Source organism: Pelmatolapia mariae, linkage group LG3_W (genome assembly GCF_036321145.2).
Source record: "Pelmatolapia mariae isolate MD_Pm_ZW linkage group LG3_W, Pm_UMD_F_2, whole genome shotgun sequence".
Lineage (NCBI taxonomy): Eukaryota > Metazoa > Chordata > Actinopteri > Cichliformes > Cichlidae > Pelmatolapia > Pelmatolapia mariae.
The window spans coordinates 65233468-65252320 of record NC_086229.1 but is presented as its reverse complement, the minus strand read 5'-3'; the positions used below and the strand labels follow the sequence as shown (position 1 = coordinate 65252320).

At 39.6% G+C, this 18853-nt stretch overlaps 1 protein-coding gene across 1 annotated transcript in view; it reads right to left on the bottom strand.

The window, feature by feature from the left end:
* Positions 1 to 359: 359 nt before the first annotated feature.
* LOC134623877 (uncharacterized) overlaps positions 360 to 18853 on the bottom strand; it is a 73800-nt gene continuing 55306 nt past the window's right edge. Inside the window, exons 3-4 of the mRNA XM_063468885.1 lie at positions 2224 to 2583; positions 360 to 1985 (exon numbers count right to left, since the gene is read on the bottom strand). Of these exons, the coding sequence (XP_063324955.1) occupies positions 1816 to 1985; positions 2224 to 2583 (530 nt within the window). The 3' untranslated portion in view covers positions 360 to 1815. The remainder of the gene's footprint in view (positions 1986 to 2223; positions 2584 to 18853) is intronic.

Below are 18853 nucleotides of genomic sequence, written 5' to 3'. Positions count from 1 at the left end.
TGAAGTTACTGTGTAGATATTCAGCTTATGAGTTAACGGGAGCATGTGTGTATATATAAAAAATATAATAAAAAAATTCCTAATGGTTATGGTTAGGCATTCGTTTTGAATGGTTAGGGTTAGGGTAAGGGTAGGGAAGGTCCTCACTAAGATAGCTGTGTGTGTGTGTGTGTGTTCCTCGACTAATTCCATCTCATAAAATGTGCAAACATGAGTTCAACAGGTCAGAACATATTTCACAGCAGCATAAACAATCAATAAACATTAAAACTAGTACCAATGTTTGCAACGTTTTATTAAAAATAAACAAATAAACAGAAATAAAAATAAATAAGCAGCAATATATGAACAAGTCTCGCAATATTTAAACAGAAGTTACAGACTTCAAAGTCTCCTAAATGGAAGGAAAAGTCAAAGCTTCACAGATCAGAGAGAGGAAAGATCTCCCTCTGTAGCTACTTGGAAAAACATTTCTCTTTGGTTTCATAATAATATCTACCACAAAGCTTACTCAGTAATAGCTGCTAAATGGATCCTGAACATTATTAGGCAGATTATTAACAGCATGATTATGACACAGTGTTTCTGTACTTGGTTGAGTGTCTGTAATTATCTGTAACTGTGGATCTCTGCAAAAATATTGTTTGTTTGTTATGAAAGGTTTCCAATAACTTTCAGTCCAGTCCAGTTTACACAGGGAATCTTGTTTGTGTTCTTTAGGACACTTAACATTGACTGATGAATTATTCAACCATAAAAAATAATATAAAAAAAACAATCCTTACTCAAGGGATGAACCAGTTCTGTGCCTACAGATAACACACAACTTAGGCACTTTGTTACCAGCAGCCAGTCACAAAATTGTATATTTAATTGATTTCTTTAATTAAATATATAATAATTCTCAATAATGACACACTTTGTCAACGCATAAAATACTATTTATGCAACAACAAAGTGATTGTGAATAAGGTGTCAGCTAAAAACTCATCTCGTTAAGGGCTGCAGTCGAGGCTTTGTCATGGTTTGAAGTTGCATTTCTGTGGTGTTGGAGAACTTGTTAGAGCTGATGTAGATATGAACACAGAAAAGTATGAATAGATTTTGATCCACCATGTAATACCATCTAGAAAGAGTCTGATGGGCAGCAGTTACATTTTTCAGCATGACAGTGATCCCAAAACATTGCCAGTGCAGTAAAATCATACCAGGATATGAAACATGCAGTTGAAAAGTATTAGTCAAGGATTTGCTTTGATGACACCAAATATAGACTCTCAGCTTGTTAGAACGTTTTGGCCTAAACCCTCTATTATATCTATATGTTTGTACGTTTTAATAAACATCTGCAACTAACTCCAAATTTCCAAGCAAAATATAAAAACAGTGGTGGAGATGCTGTGCAGTACTTTTCTACTACTATTACTGCTAAGTATTATTATTTACAAAATACCGAAGGCCAAATATATTCACACACTTAGTTAAACAGTGTAGGCTTTAACACTTTAAACATATGATATATATCATCTTATGTTATTGACCTACTGAATAAAAAAACAAAACAAACAAAGTCATCACTTACAGTTCAGTCTAAGTGATATTAAAGAATATGTTTGTTTTTATAATCCCTACCAGGGACCCTACCTCTCACGCTGACAGATCAGCAGATCCTGGTTCTCAACCTGCTATTTTAAAAAAAATAAAATAAATGGATATCGGGCAGTTTAACTCCATTTTACCATAGTGATGCTTCTCTTACCAAACATCATCATAAAAACTAAAGACATTTCAAATATGTTGCAATTACTCAGGAGGCTAGTATGAATCCTGAGTCTGCTGTTGTTTATGTTTTCTGTAGATCAAAAGACTAACAGCAGCAACAAGAAGAACAGCAGAAACTGACAGACCAATGATCAGTCCAACAGATCCAGCCTCCTTCCCTCCATCCTCCTTCCCTCCATCCTCTGTGTCTCCTCCTGTGTGACCTGCAGGTGAGAAACAGGTGTGAGGTGTCAGCTGTCAGGTAGGTGATGAGTGAAGAACAGAACAGAATCCATTTCCTCTTCAAACTGCTGTCAGACATTATCTACTGCACTCTGATCACATCACTCAGACCAGCTGCTTTCTACAAAGTCTCATCAACAACATCTTTAGAAACAAACATCAACAACCAGGAAGCAGCTTCACCTCTGATCACACACACACTCAACTCTACTCACTCACCTGGAGGAACAACACTCAGGTAGATGATGCTGATGGGGTCACCATCCTGATTTGCTCTTTTCCTTACGTTTGTTCCTCTCATGAAGACACGACACTGATATGTTCCATTATCAATAATTGTCACATTTTTCAGAATCAAAGACACGTCTCCATCCTTCATCTGTTTGTCCTGCAGATCCACCCGGTTCTTAAAGAATGGATGCTGGTTGACTGGATCAAATTGTTCATCTCTGTAAAAAAGCACATATTCATCTTCCAGGTCAGCTCTGTTCCACTCTACACCTAAAATGATGTTGTTACTTGGAGCTCGACATGGCAGAGTGACGTCCTGTCCAGACTCAGCTGTGATGTTTTTTTGTTCTGAAAGAGGAAAAAAAACAGAGCAGAGAGGTTAAAGTTCGAAGTGCAACTGATCACTTCTTCAGCAGCCAGGTGGAGTGATGAGTGTATGCACATATATTAAATTATAGTACATCCATGCATGATATACATTAAAAAAAAAATCTTTTGTTGATGCTAAAGTACACACATGATCATTATGACAGTAAATGCTGTTAATATCACACAGAACCACTGCACCCCTAAAGAGATCTGACCTTAATGTATTCCTACTGACACAAAAGTCAGTTACAACCTTCATCACTCTATATTAACAAGATTTCGTCATACAATTAATTGTTCTGTTATTTTATTTACAGAATAAATAAAATATTTACACCACCTGCAGCTGATGCAGCATCAGAGTACAGTGGAGTAACAGAGTACACTTCCTCTTTTTTCTTTTTTATATTGTGTCAGATAAAGTCTGACACCTTTTGGTTCTTCAGATGATAAAAAACATTGAATTCATTTAACATGATGTGTTTCCACAGATGAAACCAGCCAACAGTAAATCAAATGCTTCACACTAACTCCACAGGACATTCATCTGTAACCAGTAAAGTGAAGCTTTAATCCTGGTTCAGATGGATTAACATGAACAATCTGTGAATCCACTGAAGCTCACAGACTTCAGTTAACCTGTCAGATTATCTAAAAGACTGAAAGACGTCATTTTAAACACTTACGGTTGTTCTGAAGGATCTCTGAAAGCCTCAAACATTTTTCTGATCATCAGGATGGAGAAATTAAAATTACATTAATTACTCTATATTAACAAGATTTCATCATACAATTAATTGTTCTGTGATTTTATTTTTCACTGCCTAGAATTTGAGTTGTGCTTTTTTTTTTTTTTTTTGCTGAAGCTCCCAAATCTCATATTTTCACAATACAGGGTCAAAGTTAGTTTAATTTCATTAAACACTATTAAACAACTATTTTATATAAACACTTATACAGTGAAACATGTGCTGATAATAAGTGAACATAATGTGTGAGAGAAAGCAGCCTCTCATTATAAGACACTGTGAGTCTCTGCATGCTGCCTTTATGGAGCTACAGCTGTTTGTATACACTGAACAAAAAGCTTTGTAGCTGTATACTGACTCCTGACACTACAACACATCACACTGACACACACATTACACTTCTTTGTCTCTGTGCTGGAAACTGCACTGCTGACCAAGCGGCTAAATCCACAGACACCACCAGACCTCGTGATGCCGTCATAAACAAACAGACAATATCATTGTCTGATTCAATATGAAACTAATTGTTTGGGAAGTAACATGTAAACCAGACTGATGTTTATTCCTCTTTATCTCAGAGGGAAACACCGTTTGGTTTATAAACCTCACCTGCAGAGACAAACACGAAGACACCGACAAACAGCAAAGTCGAGCAGAGCGACGCAGGTACAGGAAACATTTCCGTGTTTCTGTTTCTGCTGATCTGACTTTTAGTTTGTTCTAAAAGTCTGAGTCTGTTGATGTTTTCAGTTAATAACAAAACTAGAGTTTTAAAACTGCCTACATGAGGTTAACTTTGAGGTTCAAATAAAGCTGAAACATTAGTTTTTCAGCCACTCGTTCAAACGCCACACTTTCGATCTCTCGTAAGGAAGTCGCGTTAGAGTGACGTCTGTTGGACGCGCTGTAGGACGACCATGAATAAGTGCGTCATTACTAAAGCAGTGAAATCTAAAGCAGGTTCAGTTCTTGAATGATCTCCACAGAACAACACAAACATAACCTCTCTCATCATCAATCATCAGCTACATACTAAAGACCATCATCAGCCAAAGGACTTCAAAATGACGTCACTGGATAAAAATGTATATTGTACTATGGAGGAGGCAGCATTTAACTGTAGCCTCCATAAAACCACAGCTGATCTGGAGAACTTTGTCCACCACCTGCAGCTGATGCAGCACTTCATGTAAATCACATGACTGTAATCAGAGTACAGTGGAGTAACTGAGTACACTTCCTCTTTTTTCTTTTTTATATTGTGTCAGATAAAGTCTGAAAGCTTTTGGTTCCTCAGATGATAAAACACATTGAAATTAATTTAATATGATGTGTTTCCACAGATGAAACCAGATGTAAATCAAATAGTTCACACTAACTCCACATGACATTCATCTGTAACCAGTAAAGTGAAGCTTTAATCCTGGTTCAGATGGATTAACATGAACAATCTGTGAATCCACTGAAGCTCACAGACTTCAGTCAAACTGTCATATTATCTAAAAGACTGAAAGACGTCATTTTAAACACTTACTGTTGTTCTGAAGGATCTCTGAAACCCTCAAACATTCTTCTGATCATCAGGATGGAAAAATTGAAATTATCCACTGAAAGATAAAAAAACCCCCAAAAAGTCCGGGTTCAGTATCAGCTTTTTCAGTATGTAAAAAGGGACACACTGAAGATTTATTCCACTTAATAAAAAAAAGTAAAAAAAAAAAAAAAAAAAAAGTTAAGAAATCAAACAATAAAATGTAACAAGTTTAAAGTCTGTGTATAAAGTGGCCTCTCTACCACAGAGTCACAGATCAAACTAACCCACACATCCGTGTGTCATCCTGTTTGGTACAACACACCCTTCACCTGTGTGACATCAGTGCACATAGCAACACCTTAGCAACCACATTCCTATCTTCTCAAAATCTGAGTACACACATGTGACAAACAGCTACCACATATACAAAGAAACAGAGAAGTAATAAAGAAGTGAAGTGTTGCAATAAATCAGGTAGATGTGCAGAGACAACTTCCCACTCCACTCAGTTTATGATATTAGATCAGCTCAGTCTAATCAATAAAAGTAAAAGGTCGTGATTTCCTCTAAAAGGTGTTTAGGTGCAAAACAAATGATATTACTCAAACTAAATATAAACAAATGTTACGACATATCATTTCAGATGATTCCTTAAATGAAAAAATAGAAAGCAGAAGACAAAAATCAAGCTGATTGTTTACTCAAACTACAAAACTAGAAATACTTTATAGATGAATCTCTAACAAAAGCTTCTTAAAACACACAATGTTTATATCTGATACTGTTTTTACCTTCATCTGTACAACGTTTCTGTCTGAGTCATTAATCACTGACATTCTCCCGCCTGACTAACTCAGAATCATCTTAGTGTTTTTACAAAAATGTAACCAATCCATGCATTTCTTTAAAAAAGAAAAGAGAAGATTTTGTGGCTGGGATGATTAATTTAATTATTTAATCAATGCTCTGATTTTATCTACATTAGAGAAAGAAAGCGGTGTGTGTGTGTGTGTGTGTGTGTGTGTGTGTGTGTGTGTGTGTGTGTGTGTGTGTGTGTGTGTGTGTGTCAGCATCCTGGTCAAACTGGTTCAGTAGTGTGTTTGTCATTGGCACAGACTGACCCTGTGAATCAATGACATGACCTGTGGTGTGTACAGTAAAGTACATTTATTAACACTAAAAACAAACCTGACTTTTGTCACCTTGTTGTTTGGTGTTCATGAAATGTGTGACTGTGAAGTGATTTCATGTCAAAGCTCCTTATTAGAGCGAACATAGCTGTGGTCAGCTCAGCCTGTTTAACTAATCCAAACAGTTTGAAACATTATAAAACAATTGCATGATCACGGTACATGTATTATTGTCATGTGATTTAGGACTGAGATCCAGCATCAATCATTTACCAGTATGCGTGTCATTAAAAGCAAAAGTAACACTCATCAGTAACTAACTACATTTACTCTAGTGAAATTCAGTAAAGTTCAACTGTTTTTTTTTTTACTGTTTTTGTTTCACGTTAATTTATATTGTGGCATGTTGGGGGAGCAGCTTTCTCTCCCATCATGTGCTGCTGTTTAAATGTTCTAGTTTGATTGTTTATGGTTGCATTACTTTTAACTGTTATCTTGAATGTTGTGTTTATATTGCAGTTCAAAGTCACTGACAGTTATTGTTTTATAGAATGAATGCAGAACCATAAGTGAGTTCTGTTGTGCTGTTATTGACGCTTGAAGCACAGTGCAGCATCAGCAGGTATGTAATAAAAAAATTCTCTTCCTGTTTGTGTTGAATCAGCAAGCTTAATCTTTCTGTAGAGCTTCTTTGTTAAGATTTTTCTCCATGCTGCAATATTTTGCTAACTATAAAAACTTCAAACTGTGGAAACTAAAAACACAAAGACCTGAAATATGGGGATCTTATGCTTTATCGCATAAAACTAAATGATTAAATCTTGAACCCTAAATAACATCAGCAGCTACAGTCAACTTTATGTCAGATTTATAGAGAAAAAACAGATTTCATACCTCCAACCCCTCAGAGTGTAGCGGTCGCTTCTTTCCCTGTTTCCACTAAGTCGCTTACAGAGACAGAAACACGACAACAGGACACATGATGAAAAACCAAAAGATAAATGGGGAGGAACAAAGTCTGACTGAGCGGAACAATTAAATATTCACTTCCTTTGTCTGGCCTGGTGGTGAATGAATAAAAGAAAATAAACTGTTTGTGGTCATCAAACAATCAGTAAACAGGGAAGCAGGAACAGTGTTGGATTTTAACACTTGTGCTGACGGCTGTGAGAAGCTGTGACGCTGCAGGTTCAGCAGCACCCTCTGGTGGACGATCGACGCTGTGTGTGACCATAGAGACAAATTAAATAATGAATACATGAACATTTGTCCAGCAGTTTTCATAATTCCAGTGACTTTAGAAATAATCTTATATTTCTTGCTTTTTTTCCTGACCAATCTGTGGTGACACCATTGTTGCAAGTGTAATTGTTGTTTTCCATCCATCCATTCTCTATGGTTATCACAGTCGCTACTGTGCTGAGTGATAGCTTTCCTTTTCAAACCACTGGGTTTAAATCTGGGACTCTCCACCATTTGACCTTAAAACTGAAGAAGCTTCTCGGATGAGAGGTGAAACGTCTTCAAGCAACTCAAAGAAGTCCAGACGCTTTTCTCGTTTGACTATGATGACCTGGATGACTGAGAACCTTCACAGACATCTTTCCTTTTCTTGTGAATATAACTTATGTCTATCATCACCATATTAAATATTTCTGTTCAGTCAGTGCAAATCTACAGTGTAATTTTTGTGCACTCATTGTGTTTCTGTCATCAGTCAATCAGCCTATTTCTGTTGCTTTTTTAGGGTTATTTAGATTATTTAAATTACTGTTTTTGTATCATTGTTATGATTGGATAGATATTAGAGTTTTCAGTTTAATTTACCACAGATAAAAACATCCATAACAACTTTATATCTAACTCTATCTAAGCAACGATAGACCTAACAATAAGACAACACTGTCATCATGAGACTAAACTGGAACATTGCTCTCAATAATTAAACCATCAGTGGCAATCCAACCACCAAAAAGCCAATTGAGGGAATTTGAAGTCATTTCCAACTCTGGTCTGCCATGGCCAGAACTTTTAACACTTTATTTATTATCTATATCTTAAAAGCAGCAACAAAAACAGAGTGAAAAAACACATGAGATGACCATCAGAACCAACAACCACACAGTTGTAAAACTGTGAACTAACCTACATCTCTGCCCCTAATGCCACATATCCCCCCCCCCCCCAAGGAATATCTGATCTCTGACCTCGAATTGCAAAGTATTCCAAAGTCTTCCACATATATTTTTAAATCAGCTGTTATTCATCAGGAGAGATGGGCAGCACGCAGCCACTGTAAAGTGAAATTCACAGAGAAACTTGCGGATTCTTCCACTGAAATGACCTCTGCGGCACACCTGCTGCATTGACACACCTGACACACCAGGGCAAACCTCCGCCTGCCCCACACCTGAAAATAGAGCAACAGGACCACCGAGTCTTTGATTGTATTTATTTTCTGCTGTGTTTTATTTGCATCTATTTGAAAGAGAGAGTGTAAACTAAAAATAAAATAAAATATTATGCAGAAACAGTAGAATTGGGCTGAAAGATCGATCGATTTTGGATGTAGGTGGTTAGAACCTTACTATATGATTTTTTTTGTATAACCTTTGCATGCTTAGATGAAATATGTGTATATGTCAGAATGACCTTGTGAAAAACTCCTTAGCTAGGCCTAACGATGTTTCACTGTTATCTGCTGTTTTGCTCAGAAAGATGAAACATAGTGTTTAGTCTAATTGTTGAATGTTGTCATTGTGTTTCTTAAATTTGTAATGTCTTAGTTCAATCTATAGGATCAAGACATTGCTTTGTCTCTGACCACCTCTCCATCCACTGTGTGCTGGGGGTGGTTTTCAATCAATCAATCAATCAATCAATCAATCAATCAATCAATCAATCAATCAAAATCTATTTGTAAAGCACATTTAAAGACCGAAGTACACCAAAGTGCTTTCCAGTAAAACCATGATACAAATAAAATCAAATATAACTTACAGATATAAAATATAGAATATTTACATCATCTAAATGCAAAGCCAGATATAAATGACCCTAATTAGCCTTGAATGCCAGGTTAAACAAGTACGTTTTTAGAGGTGATTTAAAAGATTGAATAGAATCTGATGCGCGAATATGAAGAGGAAGAATATTTCATAACCTGGGTGCGGCAAGGTTATGGTGTTGGTGAAAGCTGGTTTTTACCACAGAAGAAACCTGTTTATCTAGTTTGAAGGAATTATCCATGAAAACTATCCTAGCAGCATGAGTGAGGTGATTAGCAACAGGCCGGAGTGTACCAGTCAGTTGTGTCAGAGGCATATTTCTATCAAAAACAATAATTTCTGTCTTCTTTTCATTTAAAGTAAGAGAATTAACCAGTCTTTGACATCCCTCAGACAATCAAACAGAGGATGTAGGGAAGCTGAAACACCCCCATTTAAGTAGAGGTAGATTTGAATATCATCAGCATAGCAGTGAAAATAGACATTATGATTTTTTCAAAAATGGAGTTCAAGGGCAGCATGTACAGAGAAACACAGGACACACAGGACCCATACCGAGCCCTACTGAGCATTGTATTCAGTGCATCCTGAATGATACGAGAAGGAATAATGTCATGCAAAGAATTTGAGCTTTTCAGGTTATTAATTATTTCCTTTAAAGTCGAGAACGACACAGGTTCAAACTGTTGAAAAACAGTTGAACATTCGGAAACTGGGGCTTGATTTACAAGAGAATGTGGGGCCCTTAACACTGAGAATTTATAAATGATTTAGAATTTTTTTGCAGAGGGCCGAGGAGGCATCCATCGAAACATCAGAGCAAGGATTAACCACTGAGTTAAAGATTTTAAACAGAACTCGAGTTAGAAAAGGCCGCAGAGAAAAGGGCAACAGTCTCAGAATTAATCAGACGTGATAGGCACAGTGGACCCTCAGAGTTCAGCTCCATGTTGCATAACTGAACATCAGTTATCACAGACACATCCCTTGTGAAGATTCTGTTTGATGTTACTTCCTTATGACCCTTTTGGTGATCAGGAGTTCTCACACACACACACACACACACACACACACACACACACACACACACACACACACACACACACACACAGTCTGGTTTGCTATCCTCGTGGGGACATCCCATTGACATAATGCTTTCCCTAGCCCCTTACCCTAACCCTAACCATTAAAAATGAATGCCTAACCCTAACCCTTACCCTAAACCTAACCATAACCTAATTGTAACCCTGACAGTAAAACCGCATTTTGAGTGTGAAAATTGCTTTCAACCCCGAGGGGACCTGGATTTTGGTCCCCACGGTGCAGAAAGTCCCCACCAGGATAGTAAAAGTCAGATTTTGGTCCCCACCAGGATAGTACGAACCCGTACACACACACACACACACACACACACACACACACACACACACAAACACACACACACATGCATACAGGTGCTTACACACACACACACACCAATAGTGCCTTGTCTTTGTAACCAAGAGGGGTCTTACGAGAGGAGGTGCTTTTGCTGTGATGTGTATTGTAACAGTTTGTCAATGAAAAGCCTAAGAGGACTGCTGCTCTTTGAAGGATTTGAGTTTGGAGTCAGGTGAGGAGCGTGAGCTCCAAGAGCTGGTTCTGACCCAAAACCTCCCTCGTTAGCAAGTTGGTTGTTCTGTTATGTCTCGTGTTTTTCATGATGAATAAGTCTCTAAACTAGCGGGGTATGTGGAAACACAGACCCAACATTTATTAAGGGTCGGTGCTGACCTGGGAAAAGATAGTGGGAGTTTTCTTTGTTCGGCAACAGCCCAGGTTGGACAAAGAACTGTCGAGTTTGTACGATGTTATAAAAGGGGCGCTGTGACGCCCCAAGGTTAGAACGCTCATTACTGCAAACCTGGGGTGTTTTGATGTGTTTGTCCGTTCTCCTGCATGCAGCAATAAATAACTTGACCACAACTTTTTCTGTGTTACAGACTTTATTACAGAAAAATTCCATTACACTGATACACATCTCTGTACCAGCAGACTGGTTTTAAATCAGCTCTAAAGAATTTTACTTTCAATCGTGTTGATCCAGGGTAACAACACTACCACCATGAGTTCAAACTGGAAAATTACAATTAGAACTGTGCAGAGACACACTGATGACTGACTGGATCATTATTATTCAAATTTTATATCCTATTAACCTCATTCTAAAAGATGTTTTTATGCATGTTGTTGTTGCTTTTTCATTTATTTGATTCAGTGTCTAAAATGTAACTATCAGACAACACTGCTACCATGAGATGCCAGTGTTGTCTCAGACTGCAACATTACAACTGAAGCTGTGCAGACACACTGATGACCAACTGGAACACTATGATTCACATATTAGATTAAATCCATCCTCTCGCATGGTTTATATATGACCACTAGAGGGAGATGGTTTACTTTATATATTAACATGCATGCAAGCAAATAATCAGCGCTTCCATAGTGTATTTAAAAAAAAAAGTTATAAGTCTGTGAAGGTTCTCAGTCATCCAGGTCATCGTAGTCAAAGGAGCTTGCAAAGAAAAGCGTCTGGACTTCTTTATCTTGCTTGAAGAAGTAATAATAATTTCATTTTGTTGCGTTATACTGAACTTAGAAATCAGAAATCATCTAGTTTCTGCTGATACCAATAAACTGCACCCAACTCTTACCAAAAACTGCTTCTTTTTTTTTTTTTTTTTTGGTAAGAGTTGGATGCATTTCATTAATGATTTGGCTGCAAAATGCAAAACAATAAAAAATTCTAAGAGGTTAAGAAAAAACAAAAGATACAAATATATATATATTTTTATCCTTTTGTGGATGTCCTCTCGTCTGAGGTACTGGGGGGACCAGTTAGAGACCAGCAGCTGGATGTCAGTGGTTGGACTGGTGGACTACTTCAGTGAAGAGTAGATGGCGTCTGTCTCTGGTTTAAAGTCTGAACACGAACAGTTCAAACAACAGGAAACATGATTACAAGCTTTGCAGTTCAATCAAGACCTCCAATCTCCACGTCTCTGCATTACACACAGTCCCAGTTCAGACTGATAAACTGTCAGAGGTTTGAGGACACTCAAGAAAACCACAAATGAGTGAGTGAGTTACACCAGTAAAGTTAGTGAACTGAAGAAAAATGGGATTTGTTTTACTTATTAGCAAAGAAGAGCTAGAAAAATGACCAATACATGTTTTTATGCTTAAAAGCTGTTGCATGTGCTGTATTTGAGTTCAAAATTTGACATAAAAATTTAAACTGGAAACTTGTGAAGTCTGACTTCACCTGGAATACACTGATGTGGTTTGGTTAGCTTAACTTGATGATGATGGTTGGAAAAAGGGTGAGAAGCTAACTTGTTCATGTCCAACATTAAAGATCCAACCAGATATCATGGCAAAGCGTGTAATAGACACATTCGACCCACTGTGTCCATTTCACGCTTTGCCTCTCCAAAACATAAAATTGGCACGCAAGCAGACGTTGCATTACCAGCGAGGGGGAGATAAAATATTTAAAGGCCAGAAATCAGTAGTGAATAAATAATGTATAAAGTACATTTCAGGGTATTTAGTTGCGTAGTTGTCTTTTTTAAATGGAGACAGAGGACCAGCATATCTGTTACATATTTTGCTGTAATACTGGGCTGAAGAGCAGCTGTACCTGGGCCTCCTTGTTCTGATGCAGGTGGACGACCACAAAGCTGACACTTTTTCCACTGCAGACTGACACTCTTCACCACAGAGCACAAAGCAAAGATGTTCTCACAACGTGAACACTGTTGTAAGACTAACCAGTAACGCCTCGGTGAGAACATTCACAGAGACAATAAACTATAAACTAACGTGTATTAAAACTCAGACAGCAAACACATGTGTGTCCAGTCAGAGTTGCTTTGAACACCTAAAGCTCAGCTACAACACTGATAATGTTTTGTAGGCCAGAAAGTCAGAACACACACGGGTCTGAGCCGACACCATCAGTTAAAGTCAAACTGGGCCTAAAGGAAAACTGCAGTTGTGTCACATTTGAACCAAATATACATTTCATATATGAAGCAATCATAACTGTTGCATATGTAAGTGATACTTCTGCGACATAGAGGTGAAATATGTCACATGTTCATTAGAAGATTAAACCAACCAACTCTCCCATTGGTTTATATGATGAACACAGTAATGCAACATGAACAGCACTGACCTCTAGATTCACTATGACACTATGACAACAGTGAGATGACGCTTATGAAGAGCCAGTGTCACATGTTTCCTGTTTCAGCTGTTGACTGACTGTTTAGGAGCAGAGTTTATTTGCTTACTAGGTGCATTTTACTAACAGACCTTTGACCTCACATTCAGTGGTGATGACGCCAGGCCACCAAAAAAGAGAAAACAACATTACCTCTTCTTGGTTTGATTGGCTGTTGTGGATGATTTGATATTTTGATGGTACTGTGTATGATCTCATCTTCTCCATCTTCTTCTTGCAAAAGATAGAAAATGGAGAATAACATATATTAAATATCTAAACAGATGTTTAAGAACGTTGTTACTGTGATCATGATGAATGTAAACTTTATTCTACTAAACAAACTCAGACATAAAAGATCAGGAAGTCTGAGTCTCACCTTCAGGTTTCCTGTGAACACATCGTCTCACCAGCAGGACCAGTAACACCAGTAGAACCACAACACAGACTGATCCAACAGACGACAACACAGAGAGAGCAGGAGGAGAGGTGGATGTAGGTGGAGGTGTGGTGGTGTGTTCCCCTAAAATAAAGCAAACACAGTCATTAAGTTGTCGTCACATTGTGAATGTTGAAAGCTGCAGAAACACAGACAGGTGAGTGTGTCACCTGTGACAGTGATCCAGCTGGATGGAGACTCTCCATGACCGCTGATGTCACACTTGTAGAGGCCTTCATCAGACCTGGAAACATGCTGGATGGTCATGTGACCTGTAGACTGCTTCCTGATGAGGGAGCCATCTTTATAGAAAGCAGCTGGGAGGTTGGAGGGAGTGGTCTTTGTTTTACAGAGCAGAGTGACGTCATCTCCCTCCATCACAGGGAGGACAGGACTCTGCAGGATCACTGATCCACCTCAACACAGAGACAAACTACAGCATTTCATCCATTTACACACAGCTTCATCAACACTAACTCCACACACTCAGCTTACCAGTGACTGTCAGGTTAACCATGTTACTGATGGGACCCTCTCTGGACTCACACCAGTAAACCCCACTGTCATGAGTTGCCATTACAGTGATGTTACAGGAAGAACCAGCTATTCTTCCCCAACCGTCTGTTCCACACCGAGTCCTCTGTTGTTTGCTTGTGTTTCTCCTCAGAGTCCATCCAGCAGAGCTGTCGTCCTCCTCACAGCTCAGAGACACAAAGTCTCCTTTAAAGAACTGAGAGCTGCTGGGACTCACAGTCAGACGAGCTGTGAGGGTTAAAATGAAAAACTGATGACCAGTTATACTTTTGTCAGAACAATGGCATAATTATTACCTCATTTTTTCAGTTTTATATGAGATGAGATAGCCTTTATTTGTCAGTTGCAGTTGCCCACAACCGAGATGACAGACCTTGCCGACCGTACATACAATACACAAACATCACATTGGGGAGACAGGTCAGGCCAGGTAGCAAGGGGCAAAAAACATTGAAATGTGTAACACAAAATGATAATACAGGAATGCACAGATATTAACACACCATAGCACAATAAATACAGACAAGCAACATGGGAGAATATTCAAGTGTGTACAGCTGATCTGGGACCGCTGCAATCTTCGATTGCGCCTCCAACTCCGGTGTCTACATCGGATGGGAGGTAAGCATTGGAGGAGGCGTTGGATCTGGGGTAGGGAGGGTGATGGATGAGTGAATGCTTAACAGTTTATATGTATGTGTGTGCGTGTCCATAGTTCAGCTGAGACAGTGTCCTTCGCCCTGCCAAGCTTAGTAAAAAGTCTTCCAGCCAACCCCGGTGGCCTTGCATAGAATGGGAAGAACAGTTTAAACACAGTCGTTATCAGGGTGCTGTTGTTCAGCTCCAGCCTTTAGCCCACACCTGGCACCAAAGGGATATCCGCATTATGATGGTGATTTTTCTTTTGCAAAAAACTCATGAGAATTTCAAAGCTGTTCTTTAACACACCGACACTGGTCTCTCAATCTCCCGTTCGAGAGCTGCGAGCTTCTCCATGATGTTATCAAACTTGCGCTCCGTGATGTTTTTCATTCTTGTGCTCAAAGAGCCGATTCTGAGACCTCACGACCGCAGTGAGCTGCTCCAAGGTCAGTGAATCCCAGGAAGGCGGCAGGTCCTGATGGAATACATGGAAAGGTTCTCAGAGCATGTGCTGACGAACTGACCGGAGTCTTCACAAATATCTTCAACCTTTCCTTGTCATTAAACACCGTCCCGCCCTGCCTCAAAACCTCCACCATCATCCCCATCGCTAAAAAGACAGCTGTGGTCAGCCCAAATGACTACAGGCCTGTTGCACTTACGCCTGTAGTGATGAAGTGCTTTGAGAGACTGGGCTGTCAGCACATCAGGGCCAGTCTGCCTCCCACTTTGGACCCCCACCAATTTGCCTACAGGACAAATCGATCCACCGAGGACGCTATCACCATAGCGCTCCACACTGCGCTGAGTCACCTGGAGCACAGAGGAAGCTATGTGAAAATGCTCTTTCTGGACTTCAGCTCAGCATTCAATCATATCATCCTGGAGATCAAGGACTTCCTGACAAATAGACCACAGTCTGTCAGACTCGGCCCCCACCTGTCCAGCACCATCACACTCAGCACCGGGTCTCCACAAGGATGTGTTCTGAGTCCCCTCCTGTTTACACTCTACACATCCGACTGCTCCCCTACCCATCTCTCAAACAATATCATAAAGTTTGTGGATGACACCACAGTGGTTGGACTCATCTCAAGGGGGGATGAGTCGGACTACAGAGATGAGGTCAACAGACTGACTGAGTGGTGTTCAGTTAACAACCTCCAACTGAACACCACAAAAACTAAAGAACTCATCTTGGACTTCAGGAAGGGCAGAGCAGACCCGGCCCCACTGTACATTCACGGGAGCTGTGTGGAGAGGGTGCACTCCATGAGGTTTCTGGGCGTGCAGATCTCTGATGATCTCTCCTGGTCTGCAAATACCACGGCGGTGGTAAAAAAGGCCCAGCAGTGTCTCCACTTTCTGAGAGTGCTCAGGAGGAACAACCTGGAGGAGAGGCTGCTGGTGACATTCTACAGAGCCACCATAGAGAGCATCCTAACGTACGGCATAACAACATGGTATGCAGGGTGCTCAGCTGCAGACAGGAAAGCACTGCAGAGGGTCATCAACACAGCCCAGAAGATCACTGGCTGCTCTCTGCCCAGCCTGGAGGTCATTGCAAACTCTCGGTACCTCAGCAGAGCTGGCAATATCATCAAGGACCATTCTCACCCCAGCAATCAACTGTTTGAACTGTTACCGTCAGGCCGACGGTACAGGTCACATAAAACCAGGACAAACAGATTCAGGGATAGCTTATTTCCCAGAGCTATCACCATAGTAAATAAGCACAAAAACAATTGAAAATGCTTAGCTACACCATACTGTCACTGTCATTATATTATGCTGCTATTCATACTGTCATTATATTAATGCTGCTATCCTGTATATATTGTACCTACTATTGTTTGTTTTATTGCACCTTTTATATTTTATATTTATTATTGTATTTTTGCACCAAGGGAGTGGCACTCCAATTTCGTTGTACCCTGTACAATGACAATAAAGACTATTCTATTCTATTCTATTCTATTCTATTCTATCCAAGATGTGATCCAACTTTTGCTCAGAGGTGTTAGCCTGAGTATTCACAGCAGCCGTAAGCTTCTCCACGATCTTAACCATGCTGCACTCAATGAGCCCATTTTGAGAAACTCACGCCTCGTCCCATTGTTTCAAACCCAGCGGGCAGCCTTGGGGAGGTTTGAACAGCTGGTTCCGCTCTCTTATTTCTCCGATAAGCCAGGGACAAGCCAGCTCCGATCAGCAAGAACCCTGTTATCATGGTTCAGAATAGGTAGATATCTTCAGCGTCCTCGATCAACATTCCCGCCAGGCACACAATCCTCCAGTTCTGCCACCCGTCCATCCTTTGTCCCAAGCAAATCTCTTCTCCTTGTTGCTTTTCCTTCACAGTAGTTTGAGCAGCTATTTTGCCATAAAAGGCTTGATTCCAAAAGTCTCCTCTGAACAGTTCAGATGAGATGATGAGATGTGATAGCCTTTAGCCTTCAGTTACCATGATTCCAAATAGATAGATGTCTTCAATAGTCCTCAATAGACTGCTAGACATACGACATGTCACTTTTGCCACCCATCCATCGTGTATCCGGCAGAGAAAGTCCCTCCAGGGCACTCGGGCTCTCCCGGGCCCAGACTTCTCGTTGAGAAAAGGGTGTCAATAGCATTCAGAGACCAGTTGATCAAATCCACAATTCTCTTTTAGGTTTTAGAAAACAGACTGTGAGAGAGTGTTCGAGGGAAAACTAATACAAAAAACACAAGACTAGACAAGGACATAAGAGCTAAGCAGGGAAGATAAGGGAGAAGAGAGGAGAAAAAGTGTGACCACCTCCTCCGAGAGCCAAAGAAGAAAACATGTGAGTGAAAATATGTGAGATCCATTGTGAAACATGAACCCAATCAGGTCATATCAGTGAGCATTTCTCAGGTTTAAACTGTGACAGAAGAAGGTTACTGACCTTGGTTTGTTGTGCAGCTCAGCAGTGAGATCAGAACTAAAGAGAAATGACACTCAGGTTGATTTGAGGTGAACAGAAAGAACAACTCCACACAAACAGCTGACAACAATGTTTATTGAAATCTTTTGGTTAACTAAACATGTCCCGTTTCGAACAGACCAATGAACATCATTGTTGTACCTGACATATGAACATAATGGTGGTTTATAATATTTTAAGTGCACTGCTTATACTGTGACTATGTACAAACACTTAGTAAAGTCATGTGTCTGCTGTCGAGCTGTGTTCATATAAGGAGTGAATTACAAGTGAATTTAAGTGAAGTACAAGAATTCAAACAAACACAGAGATTCTACTTACAGAGCAGACACAGCACAGATGTTTCCTTCATCGTCCTTCTCACTCATTTGAGCTTTTTTTTCATTTCTCTCACTGACACCAAGTAAAGCCCGCCCTCTTCCTCTGAGCACCGGCTTTTAAATCAGTATAATGACAGAGGTGAGAACTGCTTCCTTTCCATGTAGTTACGTCCCCCTCTGTGAGAGAGGCAGATATGAGCTGAAACACAGGAATCAAACCAGGGACGCTGCTGTTATGGAGCTGAACTGGAACCATTCAGACACTGAGGCCCTCTGAACACATTTTAATTACAGCTGTGCAGAGACACACTGATGACTGACTGGAACACTATGATTCACATTTTACATTAACACCATCCTCACACATGGTTTATATATGACCACTAGAGGGAGATGTTGGACTTTAAACACTAACATAGATACAAGCCGATCATCAGTGATGCTTCCACAGCTTTTTAGAGAATTAATATGTTGGGCATTTGCATTTAATTTAACTGTGGATAAAAAATTCTCTTCACTTACATATGTTCTTAAGACGATGATAAATTTGTGTAGAGTGACAAAGAGTGTGTTGACATACTCAGTTATTCCAGAGTACTGTGAATATATTTAATAATCACATTCAGCAGAAAAAAGTTCTTTCAGCTTACAGTCTGT